At 50.5% G+C, this 18,872-nt stretch overlaps 1 protein-coding gene across 1 annotated transcript in view; it reads left to right on the top strand.

Moving 5' to 3' along the window:
• Positions 1-18,872, top strand: part of SLC23A1 (solute carrier family 23 member 1) — a 479,920-nt gene that overhangs the window by 406,122 nt on the left and 54,926 nt on the right. The window contains exons 13-14 of the mRNA XM_086931444.1: positions 649-792; positions 7,838-7,933. Coding sequence (XP_086787570.1) covers positions 649-792; positions 7,838-7,933 — 240 coding nt within the window. The remainder of the gene's footprint in view (positions 1-648; positions 793-7,837; positions 7,934-18,872) is intronic.

Below are 18,872 nucleotides of genomic sequence, written 5' to 3' on the forward strand. Positions count from 1 at the left end.
GTGTTGCATACCTAAGTAGAGTATAAATATGTGTGAAAAAAGTGTGTATGTAAATGAAAGCGAAGATCAAAGGGCATGTGATGTTCCTTTCGTTACCTCTGGCATTTTAGTGAATTGACATCCATGGCTACCATTCGTAATGATGCATTGAGATCATTGATACTGAGATATGTTTTATAACAATCAGGTTGCATAATGCTTAGCACCAGTGAAAGCAAAATAGAGCAAAACCTTTTAGGGTCTATCTTAGCTGTTCACACACTAATGAGTGGACAGAGAGGCATCATTCCAAGGTTGGGGCGGATGTATTGTACATAGCTCTACAATGCACAGAGCATTTGGGTGCAGAAGTCTGCTGTACCTAAAGGAACTCTGACTGTGTTACTAAAGTGGGCAAACATCTAGATTAGTAATAACAAATTCACTCAAGCACATATGCGTGGGTGAGTCAAGTGGCATTCCCATGCCTTGCAATGATTGTAAAGCATGCTCCCTGTCCGCACAGAGTAAAAGCGCTATGTACAGGTGACAATCATCGAAGGAAGTGATAGGTGTCTGTATAGTGGGCTGTCCGCGCCGTTTAAGCACCCTACACGTTGCCTGGAATTTGATTGATACTTCATATTTTCGCATTTGTTTTCTCTGCAGGGATGATAACAGCTATTGGTCTTTCCAATCTGCAGTTTGTTGACATGAATTCATCTCGAAATCTCTTTGTTTTGGGATTTTCAATGTTTTTTGGTTTAACTTTACCAAGCTACCTGGATGCAAACCCAAATGTCATTAACACAGGTAGGTCTCGCTTGTTTGTTCTACATTTAAAAAAAAAATACAATCTTTTGGTTTGGTGAACGTGTATTATAGAGTTAAAATACTAATGCAAGAATGCTTATGTGGTAATTATTATATCTTGGTCTTTAACATCTGTGTGCTCCGGTTTTTCTGTTGGTTTGAGATCCGCGTAGGAAGCTGACGTCGCATTCTGCTCCAGGTCTTGGTCTCTTACTTTGGAAGTTTTGGGGGGGTGTAGATTGTAATGCTCCCTGCTGAGGTGTCGCTGTGACAGGCTTCTGTTTATTAGCGCAGTTCGATACCAAAGTGATCTGTGGTCTTGTCATAAACTAAAGGAAAGCAGAATGCATGTGTCAAATTGCAGTAAAGCAGTAATCTCATTTCATGAGTTTAGTGACAATGACACCAGATCATTGTCTTGAATGTCATTTGATAAAAACCCACGTTCAGCCTGCTTTTAAAGCTGCATGTCTCTCCCCCTGCTCCAACTAAACCCTGAGGGCATTCAAAGGCCTTGCTGCTTGTACCTTCAATGTCCCTCCATCCCTTGTGCTTAATGGCATTTAGGAAGAGAAAGTGACAGTGCTCAGTTCAATCGGAGTGTTTCCCCTTCCATGGAGCTTATCACTGCTTGTTGTGGTATTGGGGCCCTCGTTTAAATATGCTGAAAGGATGGATGTATTACATATAGAAAGAGTGACTACAGGCTTTTTTTTAAGGTTTAGAGGATAAGATACTCCGTCAGAAACATTGTGAATATCCTGTCCTTTTGCAACCGTTGAAATGCTTTCCTTATGTACTACTCTTAATTTTGGAGTTGGAAAAGGTTTCCCACTCTTAAAATGGCATTCCGAATGTAAACTGATTCTGCATATGGAAGACTCGAGTTGAAGGCATTCTTTCCAAACACAGAAACTATATCTAATATATCAATGTTTGCCAATGAAATCTGGTTGCAAAGCATTGCTATTTTGCCGACACCTCAAAGGAGGTGGTAACCCATTCATAAAAGGGAAGGGGGTCACCTTAGCACCCCTTCCCCTTTGTTAATGAGCCACGAGACCAATGCCTCCTCTTAAATAAACAACTATGTAAATAAATACACTTTTCATTGTGAACACAGTTTCCTTTAAGGAAAACGAGATACATTTTTAAAATAATGGCTTTATTAAAAAGTAATCACAGACATGGCGGTATGCTGCCTCAGCAGGTCACCCTCGCTGTGATGGCTTACAATCGCAGTCATCGGAATTTGCGACCTACCTCAATAATATGCACAAAGTAGACCGGATTTGGACACACTGCGATTTGGAATTTTAAGAACCATCCTATTACCACATAGGTTGGTGCTTAAAGTTCTCGAGTGGTCACAAAAATACTGTTCTCCAATTGCAACCAGTATTTTGCAACCAGTAAATAGCACATATGGCCCTATATTCTTTTTCAATTTACACTTGAGAAAATGGCAATAATGAAACCGAATGCTATGATTACTTTAGGTAATCCCCATTACTCTTAGTCCTACTCGTCCTCGACCCAGTCATCACACATGAGGTATTCCACACGACAGGAAACAAAACAGGAAACGCTTTTTAGACTCCACCCACCCTCCTGTCAGGTGCTGTAACATACCTCACCACCAGAAGCACATCCTGACATACCAAGCACCAAAGGCCTGGAAAGGGAGGGCAGGCGGGAAGTATGACTGGGTCGAGGACGAGCAGAACTAAGAGTAATGGGGATTACCTAAAGTAATCATAGCATTACCTCTACGTCCCTCGTCCTCGACCCAGTCATCACACATGAGGCATACCAAAGCAACCCTTCACAAAGGCCTTTGGCATACCACAAACTGAAACAGACCAGACGCCAAGGAGTGCAGCAAGTGAAATGTTTAATAACAAACAGAATCATACAGTGGGGGGAACCCCCACAGCTTGCAACACACCAGAACCAAAATTTGTCCGACCAGACAGAGCACAATTCAAGCGATAATGCTTCACAAAGGTGGACTCGGACGCCCAAGTCCCCGCCTGACAAATCTCCTCAAGGGGAACCCCATGAAAAGCAGCCTACGAAGCAGACACACCTCTGGGGGACCATGCCTGAACCCCCAGGGGGCATGGCAAATTAGAGCCCTGATAGGCCAAAGAGATCATAGCCTTAATCCAGCGACCCAAAGTGAGACGGGAGGCACCCTTACCCCTACCAGCCAAAACAAAGGTCACAAAGAGGGAGTCAGAAGAACGAAACTAAGCAGAACGAGCAACATAAACAGACAAGGCACGCCTCACATCCAAAGAATGTAGCAAGAGGTCAGAAGGCAAGGAAGGAGATGGACAGAGAGAAGGAAGAACCAACTCCTGAGAAGAATGGAAACGAGAACGAACCTTAGGCAAAAACCCGGGATCCAAAGAGAGGACCACCGCGTAGCCCAGAAAACGCAAAAAGGGGGGAGAGCAACGCAAGGCCGTAAGCTCGCCCAACCTCCTCGCAGAAGTAACAGCAACCAAAAATGCCACTTTGAAAGACAGGAACTTGAGGTTCATGGACTCCAAAGGCTCAAAAGGAGGGGACTGCAAAGCACCCATAACCAAAGAAAGATTCCAAGGAGGAACCGGAGAGCGGACAGAAGGAGCAGAAAGAGAGAAACTCCGAAATAGATGGGAAACGAACAACCCATCTGAAGGCAGAAGAGAAGCCAGATCCCGAAAAGCCCGAATAGCAGCCCACTGACCCTTCAAAGTGGACAGAGCATAGCGTTTCTGAAAGCCATCCAAAAAAAATTGAAGAACAGAAGAAACAGCACAAGAAGCAGGAGACAGGCCCAGGGCAGCACACCAAGAAGAAAAAGAAGCCCAGTGCTTGGAATATGAGGCCAAAGTGGACTTCCGACGAGAAACCTTCATCACAGTGATGAGGTGGTCAGGCAAACCCTGGACCCCAAGAGACAGCCGTTCAACCTCCAGGTCGCCAAGGTGAGAGGAACCAACAGGGAGGGAGACGGGGACCCCAGAGGAGATGGGCAGCGGGCAGAATCCACAGAGGGCCCACTGCCAGACCCAGCAGCAGAGGAAGCCAGGACCGGCATGGCGAATAAGGGAGAACAGCCATCACCTGAGCCCCCACCAGCTGAACCTTAAGAAAGAAAGCAGGAATGAGAGGAAAAGGAGGGAAGGCATAAAGGTACCAAGGGGGCCAGAGGACAGACAATGCATCCACCCCCCCAAGCACCCCTCTCCGGAGACCGGGAGTAGAACAGGGGAAGCAGGGCATTGGACTGGGAGGCAAACAGGTCCAGCACCGGAGTCCCGAACCTCTGGCAGATCAATCTGAAAATCCGAAGGGCGAGACACAGGGAGAGAGAGGACGGGAATCTCCGACTCAAGGAATCCGCCACCACCTTGTCCACACCCCGAATGTGCAGAGCAGAGAGGGCCAAAAGATGAAGTTCCTCCCAACTCGCAATCGCACATGCCACCAGGTTCAGGGAAAGACAGCGGGTACTGCCCTGGTGGTTGATGTAGGCCACAGTCACAGTGTTGTCTGACCTCACCAATACGTTGCACCCCTGAAGACGATCCCGGAAGAAGTGAAGCGCCCTCTCCACAGCGGACAGCTCCTTCCAATTGGACGCCCCGCGCGACTCCAACGGAAGCCAACGAGCCTGCACCGCCCAAGGACCCAAATTCGCACTCCAGACCGATGCGCTGGCATCCGTTGTCAACATCAAAGGGGGTGGGGGATGGAACCACATACCCTTCGACAGATTCGAAGAATCCAGTCACCACTGCAGAGCAGACACCAACTCCAGAGACACAGGCACAGGAACCGAGAAGTCCTGGACAGGTAAGGGCACCCAATAATGAACATGCCACAACTGCCGCCGAAGATGAACCCTGGCCCAGGGCACCGTGAAGACAGTGGCAGACATGTGACCATGAACCACCAGCCACTGCAGGAGAGGAGCTGAATCCAGGGAAAGCAACCTCCTCAGCAATGACTGAAGACGCAGAATCCTGGACTCCGGGAGAAACACTTTGCCCAGAATGGAGTGGAAAATGGCCCTGATGAAAGCCCTCTGAATGGCAGGCTCCAGGTGACACTTCGGTAAATTGATGAGGAAACCATGATCCTCGAGCGTACGCATGGTCAAGGAAAGGTGGCGAGACATGACCTCCGGAGATGGAGCCTGGAGCAGCCAGTCGTCCAGATATGGGAACACAGACACCCCCAGGAGATGGAGGTGAGCCACTAAGGGAGCCGCCACCTTCGTGAACACCCTGGGGGCGGACCGGAGACCAAAGGGAAGGACGCAGAACTGCCAGTGACGACCCTCCAGGGAGAAGCGCAGGAACCGCTGATCCCCCAATGCCATTGGTACATGGAGGCAAGAATCTTGGAGATCGAGCGAGGTGAACACCCAGCCCTCCTGGATCAAGGGAATCACCTTCTGCAAAGTCTTTGAATGGGATCTCCTCCACAAACAAGTTCAGGGCCCGAAGATTGATGACCACCCGGTAACCCCTGTGACCTTCGGGACCACAAAGATGCTGGAATAGGTCCCCAACTGACGCTCCAGGGGGGGACAGGGACAATCGCCAGCTTGTCGGACATAACCCGAACACCCTCCTGTAACGCCAGACGGCAAGAGGGGTCCAAAGGCAAGGGGGGCACCACAACACCGGAGGGAGGAGGAGGAGACAGAAACTCTATCCGGTAACCCCTGGAAGGAACATCCACCACCCACTGGTCGGAGGTCGTCGGCAGCCAAGCAGGGAGGAACAGCCGCTGTCTCCCACCAACCGCAGACAGACCACCAACGAGACCGGGCACCGGAACGGCATGGTCCAGAACGCTGTGTGCCAGACCCCCCATCTGGCGGGGGCTTCTTCTGGAACCTCCTCGGAAAGGACCTACCAGCACCCTGCTGGCCCTTAAACGAAGACTGCTGAAATCTGGAAGGCTGGCAAAAGGACCGGGCATTCGAGAAGGAGGCAGCCTTCTGAGAAGGATGATGACGTAATGACAAATAATGCTTCCTCTCCTTAAAGACCTTATGCAGACTATCCTCCAGAGCGTCCCCAAAAAGATGAGTACCAGAAAATGGCAACCTCAATGCCATGGAACGCTGAGCCGCATCAGTCATCCAACCCCGCAGCAGCAAGTTCCGACAGGCAGCAACAGAGGAACCACAAGACAGAGCAGAAGCCCTGACAGAGTCAATGGCGATGTCAGAAAGGAACTCCGCCTGATGCTCCATAGATTCCAGCAACTCCAGACAACTTCCCCCCTCCTGCATCATGGAAAACAAAGCCGTAAAGTCAGCCAGCAAAGACTGAGCAACGTAGGCACCATACACCCCTGAACTACGAGCCAGGTGAGAGCCAGCATAGGATTTCTTCAGAGCAGAGTCCATCTTCTTATCCACGCCATCCTTCAGGATATTATCATCCGCCATAGAAGGCCAACCCACCAGAGAAGCAACAATCAAATCCACCTTCAAAGAATCGGGCAAGGCAGCCTCCATATCCTGTAAAGGATAGAGCTTCGACATCAACCTGGGCATCGCAATATGGTCCGGGTCCTTCCATTCTTTCAGGAGAACATCCATCACAAAGGGGTGGATAGGCATGGAAGAAGCAACAGGCTTCTGAAACTGCTGCAGAACAGAGTCCCGGGAGGTGCTGGGCACAGAGTCATCAGGGAAACCCATATTCTCCCGAACATGAGAAAGAAGGTCAGGCAACAATTCCCTGGAAATGTACTTGCCATTGAGATCCACCGCACCCAAGGAAGACTCATCAGAGGACCCAGATGAAGAAATATCCGAATAAAGGTCAGCAGCAGCCTCAGAGCAACCCCCAGCACCCTTCTTGGAAGCCTGAATATCAGACAATGTCTCCAATATCAGGCGCTTCAATCGTTTGGTATCAGAATCCCCACTGTCTGGGGAAGAAGAGGAAGACCGAACAGGAGAGACATGCTTTCTCTTCCTGTGATGTTTCCCCATAGTGAAGGAGAGCCTCAGCAAACCAGCAAACAGAGCATACTTGGGATGCACAGCCAGCACCACAAGCAACTCCACAGTAAATGAAACAACCACTAGACTCCCGCCAAAATAAAGGAAAGCAGCACTCACCCATCAGCTGATTCACAGCGGCAAAAGGTACGAGGGAGAAGGAGGGGCCATAGACGAGCCCCCAAGCAGCGGCCGCCAAAGGACATATCTGGAGGCAGAATCCGATGGCAAAACGATGATGTCACAGCGCCAAAAACCCTCGTCCAATAAGGCAGGAAAGACGAGCACCCGGAGCTCAACCAGGTGCCCGAACAGGTGAAAGGGAGCAGAGGAGCACCGAAGTAAAGCGTCCGGTCCCGCCCGTATCCAGGAGCAAAATACCGAAAGGAGCCCAGATCCGCCGACCACAGTGAAGAAACAGGAACCCTCGTGCAAGAAAGAGAGGCCATCCATGAAGAAAACCGGGGGACCCGAGAAGCCCCGCAACCCAGGTCCCCCGCATCCAGGGGAAGTCCAGGAGGCCCAGCAGCCCGACTCCCAAATCCCATGAAGGTCCATGAGCACCCCCAGAGCCCAGCAAAGGCGGAAACCACAGGACAGGCGTAGCAGGTAAGTGCCCGGCACTCACCCAAGCATCACCCATCAGCATCCACCGACAGGAAACAAAACAGGATGTGCTTCTGGTGGTGAGGTATGTTATAGCACCTGACAGGAGGGTGGGTGGAGTCTAAAAAGCGTTTCCTGTTTTGTTTCCTGTCTTGTGGAATACCTCATGTGTGATGACTGGGTCGAGGACGAGGGACGTAGAGGTAATGAAGTTATAAACATGGGGGAATCACTAACTGTTTGTTGACAACCTGCCCCCAACTCGAGGGTACTAGCATAGAATGCCTGAAGACCTATCCAGCAATGACTGCATACATACAAATTGTTTGACATCTCTTTGATAGCATGAGTACGTTTTTCATGCATCACATGTAAAAGATCCTCTATTGTAATCTTCCGTTTTACTTTTTCTTTTAGGTGTGACAGAAATTGACCAAATTTTAACAGTGCTTCTAACAACAGAAATGTTTGTGGGGGGCTGCATTGCCTTTGTCATGGACAACACCATGCCAGGTATGTTCACTGAATATTAAGAAATATTACTCTACTTGGGAATGCACTTTTGTATTTGGACATTAAACAGTCTCAGAAAAGTGATCAAGACTGATAAAATGTTATAAAATGAGTACTTCGCCCACGCTCCTGGCGCTTGGTAACAACTTCTGGTATATTTTTGCCATTCCTGGAATGCAGTGTCCATTTATGCCATTTGGAGGTAATTTCTGTTGCAATAGGGTATTTTCTAACATAACACATCCAACCCTGGTTAATGCTGGGAACAAGAGGGCATGTGAGGCAGCAGAAAGTCCTGTGAGGATGAACTTGTCCCCGTGAAGCTCTATCTAGGCAGATGTAGTGTACGCAATGGCACACTATGTGCATGTTGGCAATGCACCTTCCCTTTTGGCTAAATGATTTCTTACATTGTGCAGTTTAAATTTAAAATGTGTAAGATTGTAAACATTACCTGGTACGTGGTACTTATTCAATTCTTTATATACATTTGTGTGGCTCTGGAAAAGGTCAATTTACTGTAGCTAATGTGTTTCATGTTTGTGTATGAAGTATGTTATACTTAGTCTCCTGCTAATGAACTTCACTCTTCGGTGCCTGTCTAGGTGGCTGCAAGTGTTGTGTTCCTCAGCTGGCAGATCAGAGACTCTGTGGGCAATAGGCCCATTCCCACAGGGATTAACCCGGTTACTGAAGGAAAGGATATGGGGGCATATTATCACGCCGTTTTAGCGGCAGTTTTCTGCCGCTAAAACGGCGATAATTTTATCGCCTGTCTTGATAATATGCCCTGGATATGGTTATGTATTTCGGAGACTATCGGCACCATCTCTTAGTTAATTTGTGCGGGGACGTTCCCAGCCTGAACAATAGAGAGTGGGCAGACCCATGTTTCCAGTGGTTCTCAGGAGAATGGGAGCACAGGTAGGAGGACCCTTTGATGTCTAAGAGAGAAGGGGATGAGGAGATGGTGCAGGGAAAACACAGCAGATCTAATATGAGTGTATTTTGGAATGTTTTGCCAACTTGAAACATTCCAAGCATGCTGTTTAGGTTATGGCGGTCAGTAGGCTGACACCTGTCATTGGGAATTCTAAGTGGAGAGATGATGTGGCAATACTAGACTAGGTGAAAGTCAACCAGTGATAGAATTCTTCAGCTCCCTTTAGAACTCCTATGTATGGACCATGAAACTAGTAAGGAGAATTGGAAGAAAGAAGAAGGACCAACTCTTTTGTTAGTCCCCTGTCAGTATCCTGAAGTACACCCAGCGCTTTAATTGGGCCGGGTCCTGCCGGGGGGTCGGCACCGGCAGTTCCGAAAAGCAGGGGCCGAGACGGGTCTCTATCGGGCTCCTCATTTTTGCCCTCACCCTCAGGGTGAAACAATAAATCTTAGCTCTGCAGCAGCACCACCCCTCACTCCCTTTGAGGTACCTTCAAAGAGACTTGTTTTAGTTCTTTCACAGTCCCTTCATTTCAAAACAGAAGCATTTTCAATATTCTATACTACGAAGCCATAGTTGTTACTTATTTATCTTACACAACTAACAACCACTGGCAAAGCCGCCAATAGTCCGGGCTTGTTGGAGGTGTAACGTTGCATGTTGTGTTATCTTTCTGGAGGCATTGACAGAAGCAGCAAAATACCAGTCAGAGGTCACACTATGCTAAGCACATATTTTTAGCTTACATGTTTTTAAGGCACACCCTTAATTGCATTGGCCGCACCCCTTTGAGAGACCCCTTGTTTTTTAATTCCAATTAAAGCGCAGAGTACACCCACTCCTGATTCATATCTCTGGACTCCATTGGACTCTGTCCAGAGCTGGTGCCTCAGCTCCCTGATTATCCCTGGGCCCAGAAGGGAGTGAGCTGTCGTAATCCTGAGGCAGCCCCGATCGACTAAACTCTGAAGGAGTGGGCACCATGAGCTCCTGTTGTTGCACACTAGCACCCAAGAAGAGGCCGTCGGCTTGGGTGGTTGTAGAGAAATGGCACTGAAACTGGTTTGTTGCTGAGGACTTGTGGTGCACTGCTGCGGATGTACAGTTGCTGCAGACCGCCAAGACTAGGCATGAGGACAGGCCCAGAGCCTCCCAGAGGAGAGCTGAAGACATCCCCAAAAGTGTGGGTTCGAGGGATCGAAGCAGTGCTTGCCCTAGTTTTGGAAAGCCTATTTTGGCCTTGGTCTCGAAATCCCCTAACTACCCTCTGAGGTGACTAGAGGAGTTTTCCTGGATCAAAATGTCTAAACCCCATGCAAAGCCAGGCAGTGTGGATACGATATCTTTTTTCTAAAGTGAAGCTCGTTTGCATTTCATTTATGTTTTGCCATGGATGCGCTGAAGCTGGGGGGCACCCAGCACCAACAAATATTTAATATGATCACATGCTGCAGGGACATAGCCAACTGAAGTGGGGATCTTTGGCAACATCGCTAGCGCAATCATGAGCTTTCGCGCCGCAGGTTATTAGAGTGTTTGGCCTCACAACAAGCTTCACCAGATATCATCTCCCTTTTAGAGAAGGCCGGCAGGTCTCATCAACAGCTAGCTATAGTGTCATCAAGTGCCATGGGTAAATGCTATCTGATTTATGTAAATGTTCTTGAAGCTGACTCACACAAAGGTCATACTATTTGTTCTTCTCGTGTTCATCAGCCAGAGGGAAAATATACATTTACAGATGAGTGTTGAATTGATATTTTTCTAGTTGAAGTTTATTTAACTGATCGATTAATTAAAATCATTACAGTAAAAACAAAAACGCAGTTAAAAGGATCAGCGGTGTTGGCGGGTCACCCTGTGGAGGTCGCTGGGGTCCCAGCTGGCGCTGGCAGAGCAGAGATCCTTGCTCGGGAGTGGACTGCCCCCTGGCCCTGAGATCTCCTGCGGAGGTGCGGTGTGGCTGCCATTTTGGGCCGTGGTGAATAGGGAGGGGATGTGGTGTGGTCGGCCAGCCGCCATTTTGGCCATGTGTCTTGCATAGCAGCGGCCCAGCCGGATATTCCAGGTGTAGGTGCTTGGTGCAACTTCTGGAGCCCTCTTGGCCCAGCGGGCAGCTGGGACCTGTGAGTAATTGTGTGTCCTCTGGAGAAAAAGCCAGACGGTGACCCGCACCCCCTTCTTCCCTGGGACCCCGTGTCTCTTCTCACTCTCTTCCACCCCCCAAATATCTGCGCTTGTTGGCTGGTGGTTCGGCGGTCTTGTTGGGCCGTGGGTGGGTCCAGGGTGAGTGCGCAGATAAGCCTCATTGAGGGGGACCCTAAGGGCTTGAGGGCGAGGGGGACTCCGAGAGGTGGCCCACCATCGTTCTGGTGGGGCTCATGCCCATTGCTTTGTTATCTCCCACCCTCCTACATTATATATCGGATACCGTTGACCAGCGACCGGCTGGGCTATGCTGTGCTGTGGACACCGCAGGGTGCGGGCGGCCCTCTGGTGTTGAAGACTCCTGTGTGTGGCATAGTGGGGCTGGGTGGCCATACAGGGCCACGGTGTTGAGGTGCTGCGGGGAGTGTGCGGCGCGGTTGGCTGGCCGTAGTCCCTTTGCCTCGTTGAGTGGTGGTGGTCAGGCTGGGCCTGGGCTGTGAGGGAAGCCTACTACAGCATTTGGGGTCTTGACTGGGGCCCGCGCCTCCTTCCTCGTCTTTGGGCTTCAACTTCGCCGTCCCCTCCCATTTCTTCCTGTATCTATCTGCTGGGGGTTCGGTGGTCTGGCCGGGCCGCAGGGGGGGAGTGTGCGCTAGTGTTGCCTTCAGGGGATCCAGCTGGGGGTCCCTGCTAGTGTGTCATTGGGCCACATGGAATGGGGTGTACTTTTCTGGACTCCGCCACATCAGCCTTGTGGTAGATTGTTGGGTCCCCGGAGCTGCTGAGAGTGGGGCGGCGGGGTCGAGGAGATATGTATTGCCGGCCTCTTCTTGACTGCGATCTGCTTGCTCGCCTGCAACAGGGTGCTGTGATCATTGGTGACCTCTGCCTTGGGTTTGGCGGAGTGAGAGGGTCACCATGACGAGGGACAAGACGGGTGACGGCCTGACCAAGCAGAGCACAATTGATAAATTCATGGGTCAGGGGTCCCAGGCAGCGGTGACTGGGGGATCCTCGAGCACGGTGCCGGACAATGCTGCCCTCATGGCTGCCATCACGCAGTCCAGGGACGCCCTAGAGGTCAAAATCGGGGCGGTTGGCTCCGATGTAATGCTGTTGCGCCAAGACTTGCGGAATGCTGTTGCCCGTATCACGAAGACGGAGACAAGGGTCTCGGAAGTGGAGGATGCGGTCACTATGTGGTAGCAAAAGGTATCATCTCTCGGGACAGCACAACGGGCCTAGCATTGAGGGTTGAAGATGCGGAAGGGAGAGCTCATCGCAACAACTTGCGCTTCGTGGGCTTCCCGGTGGGCTGCGAGGGTGGCAACGTGAAGCGGTTTCTCACAGAATGGCTTGAGGGCTGGCTTCCCGGTGGGGAGCTGTTGAGATGCTTTGTGGTGGAACTTGCACATTGGGCAATGATGCCCGCGCATACTGATATTCCCGGATTACACGAGAGACAGGTGCAGCAAGGGCGGCAGTCTTTCCTGGTGGCCAAGGCCCATCTCCGGGAGCTCCAACTCCCCTATGCTTTGCTTTATCCAGCGCGGCTGCGTGTGGTGTACCAGCCTCATACACCAGAGGAGGTGTTCTTATGGGCTGACGAAACGGCGTGGCTGCGTCCTCATTCGCAACCAAGGAGGGAGGGAGTGAGACTCCTCATCAAGTGGGCCTGCCTGGAATCAAATTAGGCCCAGGGGTAGAGGTGTTAGGAGTTCAAAGTCTAGGCGTCGGTCCCAGTCAGTGGGTGCATCGGCATGTGAGGGGTCGGCCTCAAGACAACATATTTCAGCAGACTGAGCGCAGTGGGACTGTGTAATTTCTTCAAACTTTCACTGTTCGCATTAACCCAAGAGGCACATACGAAGGCCTGTCTCTCTGTGGGGACTTACGTACAGAGAGGGGGCCAGCTGACAATGGGCTGCGAACTGGGGATCCATTGGCGGGTGAGGGGTGGGACCTCCTGTTGGGGTCAGCCTGCTCTGCCTGTCACAACAGGTACTTCACGGTTCTTGAGGTACAGGGTGGGGAGGTCAGTTGGGTTGAGGTTGGGGGAGGGTTGTTGTGTTATTGTTGTGTTATTGCACTGTCCATTAGAGTTCCGGAGCTCATCAGTCTCTATGGAGTTTCATTGTACATGTCATTGAGTTACATGGGGTCAGCGCAGAATAGGAATGGCGGATAGTACACGGAAGGCCTCTGGGCTCCTTCGGGTCCTCAGCTGGAATGTTAGAGGGGCGCTCGATAAGATCAAATGGGGGGCTATCCTGAAATTGCCCAAGCGCGCCAATGCAGACGTGTTGATGTTTCAGGAGACTCATCTTATGGGGGACTAAGGCGTTGTGTTTCCAGCGCTTTGGATTTGTCCATGTCTTTCACTCAGGGTTTGTTAGGGGGTCCCGGGGGATCGCTATTCTAATACATCGTAGAGTTGCGTACACATATGTCAAGTCGTGGGGGGGTATAAAGGGCAGATACCTGTTTGTGCAGGGTACGTTGGGTGGAGATGCCTTAGTCCTAGGGAGCGTTTATGCCACCAGCCTCTGTCCTGGGGATTGGTGGAGAAAATTATGACCATATTGCCAGATATACCCATGGGCTTGGCGGTTGTTGGTGGTGACTAGAATGACGTGCTGGATATGGCCAGGGATCGATGGAAGTCCGACATCCTACCAAATTATATTCCTTAGTGAAAAGTCTCGATTGGGTCGACCCCTGGTGTAGGCTGCATGGTACAATGCAGGAATACACTGATTTTTCGGCGGTTCATGACTCCTTCTCCCACCATGACTATTTATTTGTTCCAAGGGCATTTGATTTTAGAGTGGTGGCAGCTGATATTCTCCTAGGGGGGATATTGGATCATTCACCAGTGGCCCTCACTATACTGGCCGGTGGCATCTCTCGACCTGGAATCTCCAAAAGGAAGATTACAGGGAACAGTTGTAGGAGGCCATAGATCAGTACTTGACGATCATCGTAGGCTCGGTTCAGGGAGTTGCTACCCTATGGGAAGCAATGAAGCCCACGATTCGTGGGGTGGATATTTCTTTCTGTGTAGCATCCCGTAAATCGCGAAGAGAGGCTCTGGTACGGGCAGAGGCCGCTATCCTTGAGCTGGAGGCACGTAGTGGGGAGGAGGGAGGGAGACAAGCCCGTAGCCAACTGCTGCTAGCGCAGCAGGAATACTCTCATATTCTCCTGGATGAGGCTTGTCAGGCATGTTGTTGCTAAGGCTATGTCACGGGTCACTTCGCCCCAGGCTCTACCGGGTATAGTGGGGCCCAGAGGGGCCTACCCTTTTCTGATGTGTCGGCTATTGCTGGGAGTTTTGCTGAGTATTATTCTGCCTTGTACGCCCCTACGGAATGCCTGTCCTCTCGCCTAAAGCGCTCTCAGATGAAGTATGAGAGGAGTTGGAATGCCCACTCACTGAGGAGGAATTGGGGGTGACCTTAGGGGACCTGAACCCCGGTAGGGCCCCTGCCCCGAGTGGCTTCCAGAGTAAATTAAAAAAATATATATTTTCTGCAATTGGGACCCTACTATCGCAGGGCAGTCGAGGAGGCCAGTGACTGGGGAGACTACCCGAGGATTGGAGACACGCGGAGGACGTAGTCTTTCACAAGCCCGGTAGACCACCCGAGCACCACGCCTCATATGGTCCCATCTCCCTCCTGAACATCGAGGTCAGATATTGGCCAAGGCCTTGCCCAATCGTCTTCGGCCCCTTATAGCTTCAATTGTACATCCGGATCTGGCCGGTTCATGCCTCAACGGGCGACCTGCCACAATATTCGACGGGCTCATGTTGCGGTTGCGAAGATTCAGGGAATGGGGGTGCAGGCAGTGCTTTTGTTGGCAGACATGGATAGGGCCTTTGACTCTTTGAGCGGGGTTTATGAACTTTGGACCCCGATTTTTGTCATATTTAACCATGCTGTACACGGACCTGACTGCGTTGGTGCGGGTAGCAGGCGTTGTTTCCTCTATATTTCCCATTGGGCTGGGTACCAGGCAGAGGTGTCCATTATCCCCCTATTTATTTTCCTTAGCCATAGAGCTCCTTGCTGCTTGGGTTTGAATGGATGCTCAGGTCTTCGGCTTCGAGTGGGCACATGGATTGTCTGATTACATAGCTCTGTATGCCGATGATGTGTTATTCTTTCTCATCAACTTAGATAGGACAGGCCCTCGGCTGCTGCCAATAATGCAGATTGTCGGGGAAACCTCTGGATTATATATGAACCTTCAAAAGTCCACCCTGTGGGTCCTGAGAGACTGGGGCGTGCTCTGTTCTTGGGCTTCATCAGTGCTGGTGGTCCATGGGGGAATGAAGCATTTGGGGGTATATCTGTCCGACTCTCCTGCCACGGCGTGGGATCGTAATCTTGCACCTGTATGGGACTGCGTGCGTGAGGACATTAAGACTTGGTCTCACATGCCCTTATCTATTTATGGCCGTTTTTAAAATGGTCCCACTCCCGCGCATGTTATATCAACTACAGAATCATCCCTTTCCGATCCCCCCGCAGTGGTTTTGCCAAGTGAATGCGGCCCTGGGCCAGTTCCTTTGGGATGGTGGGACAGCTAGGGTGGTGTAACGACCTGTTTTCAATCTACATATTGGGGGGGATTGGCAACCTCGTATATCTGGTCTTATTATATGGCATTGCTCCTGCTCTTCTTAAATGAGAGGTGGTATGGGGACAAGACAGACCCAGCATATGCTGTCGGGCGATGGTGTATGGGGGATCATACTCTACATACGATTCTTTACTCCGCCCTGCTGAGACGCTCATTACCATCTGCCACGCGGATTGTCTTCCAAATCTGGAGGAAAGCGCTTCGGAGGATGGGTTGGTGGAACAAACTGACTCGGCAGACCCCACTCTGGCATAATGGTCGGTTTCCACAATTGGCGTCCTTACAGGGGTTCCGTGACTGGGATAATATTGGGATTTTCACCTTGGGTGACTTGATCCGGGGTCCGATTTTAAAATCTTTTCTCAAGACATCCAGAAAGACTTTCAGATGCCGAAAACCCAATTCTTCAAATACTTACAGTTCAGGCATGCTCTCTCTCCCGGCCTGGAGGGCTTGGGGTCCCTGCTGGAGTTCAGCCCAGTAGAAGCCACGGCATTTATGGGGAACCTTCATGACCATAAGATCTCCAAAATTTCCCAGTCCCAGGTTAAACATTGTTCCCCTTCACTGCAGCGCTTAAGGGAGGCCTGGGTGGGCGATGTGGGTCAGATGGAAGAGGAAGGCTAGACAGAGGCTCTGGTATCTCCGCGAGGGGCAGCCATCGCAATGAGTTTACGGCTCATTCAATTCAAGTACCGCCATAGAGTTTATTATACTAGGGTTAGGCTCTGGAGGGCGGGCTTATGGCCTCACCGGTGTGTCTCCGCTGTAATCATGAGGATGGGACCCTGTTGCATACTATCTGGCACTGTACAGCACAGGCAAGGTTTTGGAGAAGGGTGCTGGCCTGTCTCTCTGAAGTGCTGGGGTGGGAGCTCCCCAATTCGCCGAGCTAGTCCTCCTGCATGTGATGGAAGGGATTGAGGGCAATATCTACAAGCGTCATCTTTTGCTCCTGGGCTTTATCCTGAGGAAGAGAGACAGAGATAGGGCCTGGAAGGCAGCGGTCGCTCCCTTTCTTTCCGCTTAAAAAAATGGTCTATCCTTTTGTATGGGCATGTACAACCCAGTGTTTGAGGCCAGGGGATGTCCCCGGAAGCACTTAAAGATATGGTGTCGCTGAGCTGATTATCGGGACCTGGAACTTGAGCCGCCCCAGGGAGATCGGAGTTGAGATCCAGGGTGACCTCTCTATCCCGGCTGTTTCTTTTTCTTTTTCTCCGTGTTGTTTTGATCTGTGATTCATTCATGGCCCTTGGGCAGGATAAGCGTTCCTGGCTGATGAGGTCTTATATTGTACAATGGCTGTTGTGTGAGAGATATGTTGCTCTGGAATAGATGGCAGTGTGTGGTGATTGGGTTGTTGTTTTAAGGGTTGATTTTATTTGTATTGCCTTCCATTTTCTCCTCATTTTTATGAAAAATGGTCAAATTCAATTTTTGTATTTTGTATGATGCAGGTGTCTCTGGGGTTCAGAGATCTGCGTTATATGTGATATTTTGGCAAATAAAATCCTGTGAGTCTTTTAGGGCAATCCTGATCAGCTGCATGAATTTCCCCATTCTTGCTAAAATTATTATCTTTCATTTGGAAAAGCATAGGCTGAAGCTTCACTGCATGTGTTTGCTCCATTGGCAATGCAGATCGGGCGAAGGAGGCGCCGGAGTTTATTATTCAGTTTGAGGCAGCAGCACAGGAGGTGCAGATGAGTGTTGCTCGTCAGTCTCCGCAGGCAATTCTGTCAACCCAGAGTCGGAAACATCCAGCTACCATTCCTGGACAGTGGTACTCACTCTTTAGAATACTTTTTTCCTGGTTACTTTTTGATAACTGCATTCTAGCCTCCCACTTCCAGCTGGACCGATTTCTTTTTGAGGGCATTATAGCTGAAAGATGTGGGTATGTAGTTGAGCTGTGCACCTCATCGTCAGTGATCCACATTGTCTTGTTGTTGGGGAGCGGTGGTTGTTCAGCATATTTCATGACTTCTCATTGTGCAAAGTAGGCAGCTTGCCAGTTAATAGCTGTGTTGCCGGTTCAAGGTAAGAAGACTTAGTTTAAACAGCAGCTATGAATCCTTCCATCATTTCACCAGCATCAGAGATGGTGCATGCGCCAGAAGTCCTCTACCCAGGGCCGGTCCTAGGCATGGGCGGTAAGGGGCAGCTGCCCAGGGCCTCGCGCTCAGGGGGCCCCGCCGCCGGCCAGCAGAGTAGACTGCGGAGCAGGGGGCCCGGCCCGATATGAAATGCGGAAAGCGCTGCGCGCACTCGCGTGCACCGTGCATGCACGCACCCCACCACCTAGCTTAGTGGTGGTGGTGCAGTGGCGGTGCGCGTGCGGCAGACGTTTAATGATGTGGGTCCCAGGGCCGTCAATCTGGTAGCGCGCGAAAGCGCTACCTATGACGGCCCTGGACATCATTTTGGCTAGCCCCCGCTCTGCAGTGACGCAACACGTACACGCCGCACGCGTTCCCTGCAGGCCTACAGTCTCTACTCTCTTCAGCCAGGAGCAGGGTGGAGTCGGGAGTCGGTTCGGGGAGCGTTGGCGTAAAGTCTTAGATGAAGGTAAGATCACAGTCAGTTTACTATCTGGAACTGTCACTGAACTACTTGAAACTGCGAAGGAAGGCTTACAGTTAGATCATTGACAAAGCAGATGTGAGTGGGGAGCAAGCGTCTCACTCTGAGTCGGCCTGGCACCTGCCCGTGATACCAGTGTTAAGAAACCACTAATATTAAAGCCACAAATGTATGGTCTTCAAAATTGATGTTTCCAACAGAAATGTACACAGCGGTATGCTACTGCCTGTCGCACGCCACATAAGGTGCATTTATTTGACTGCCACCAGCCAACCATAAAGAGGTGATCTTCAGTACAGGAGTGCACTGACCGACCGCCTGTGTGCTGGTGCACCAAGGAACAAATGTTCTGCTGTTGGGTTTTGCTGGGTTGCTGTTTTAGAACACACTGAATTACCGCATCAATGTGTGGCGACATTGTGATTGCAGGGAAAGTCATTTTCTTTAATGTGTCGGTTTGCGTTGTCATGCCATGTTATGTAAGAGACATGTTGTGTCAGCCCAGATCTACAGTTCTTTCAGGCCGAGAGAGTGTCCACAGTAAGAAGGAAAGCATGAGGCTATCTGGACATGGGAGGCTGTCAGTAGAGAAGTGGAAGGAGAGGCTGT

This window comes from Lissotriton vulgaris, chromosome 7, assembly GCF_964263255.1.
Source record: "Lissotriton vulgaris chromosome 7, aLisVul1.2, whole genome shotgun sequence".
Lineage (NCBI taxonomy): Eukaryota > Metazoa > Chordata > Amphibia > Caudata > Salamandridae > Lissotriton > Lissotriton vulgaris.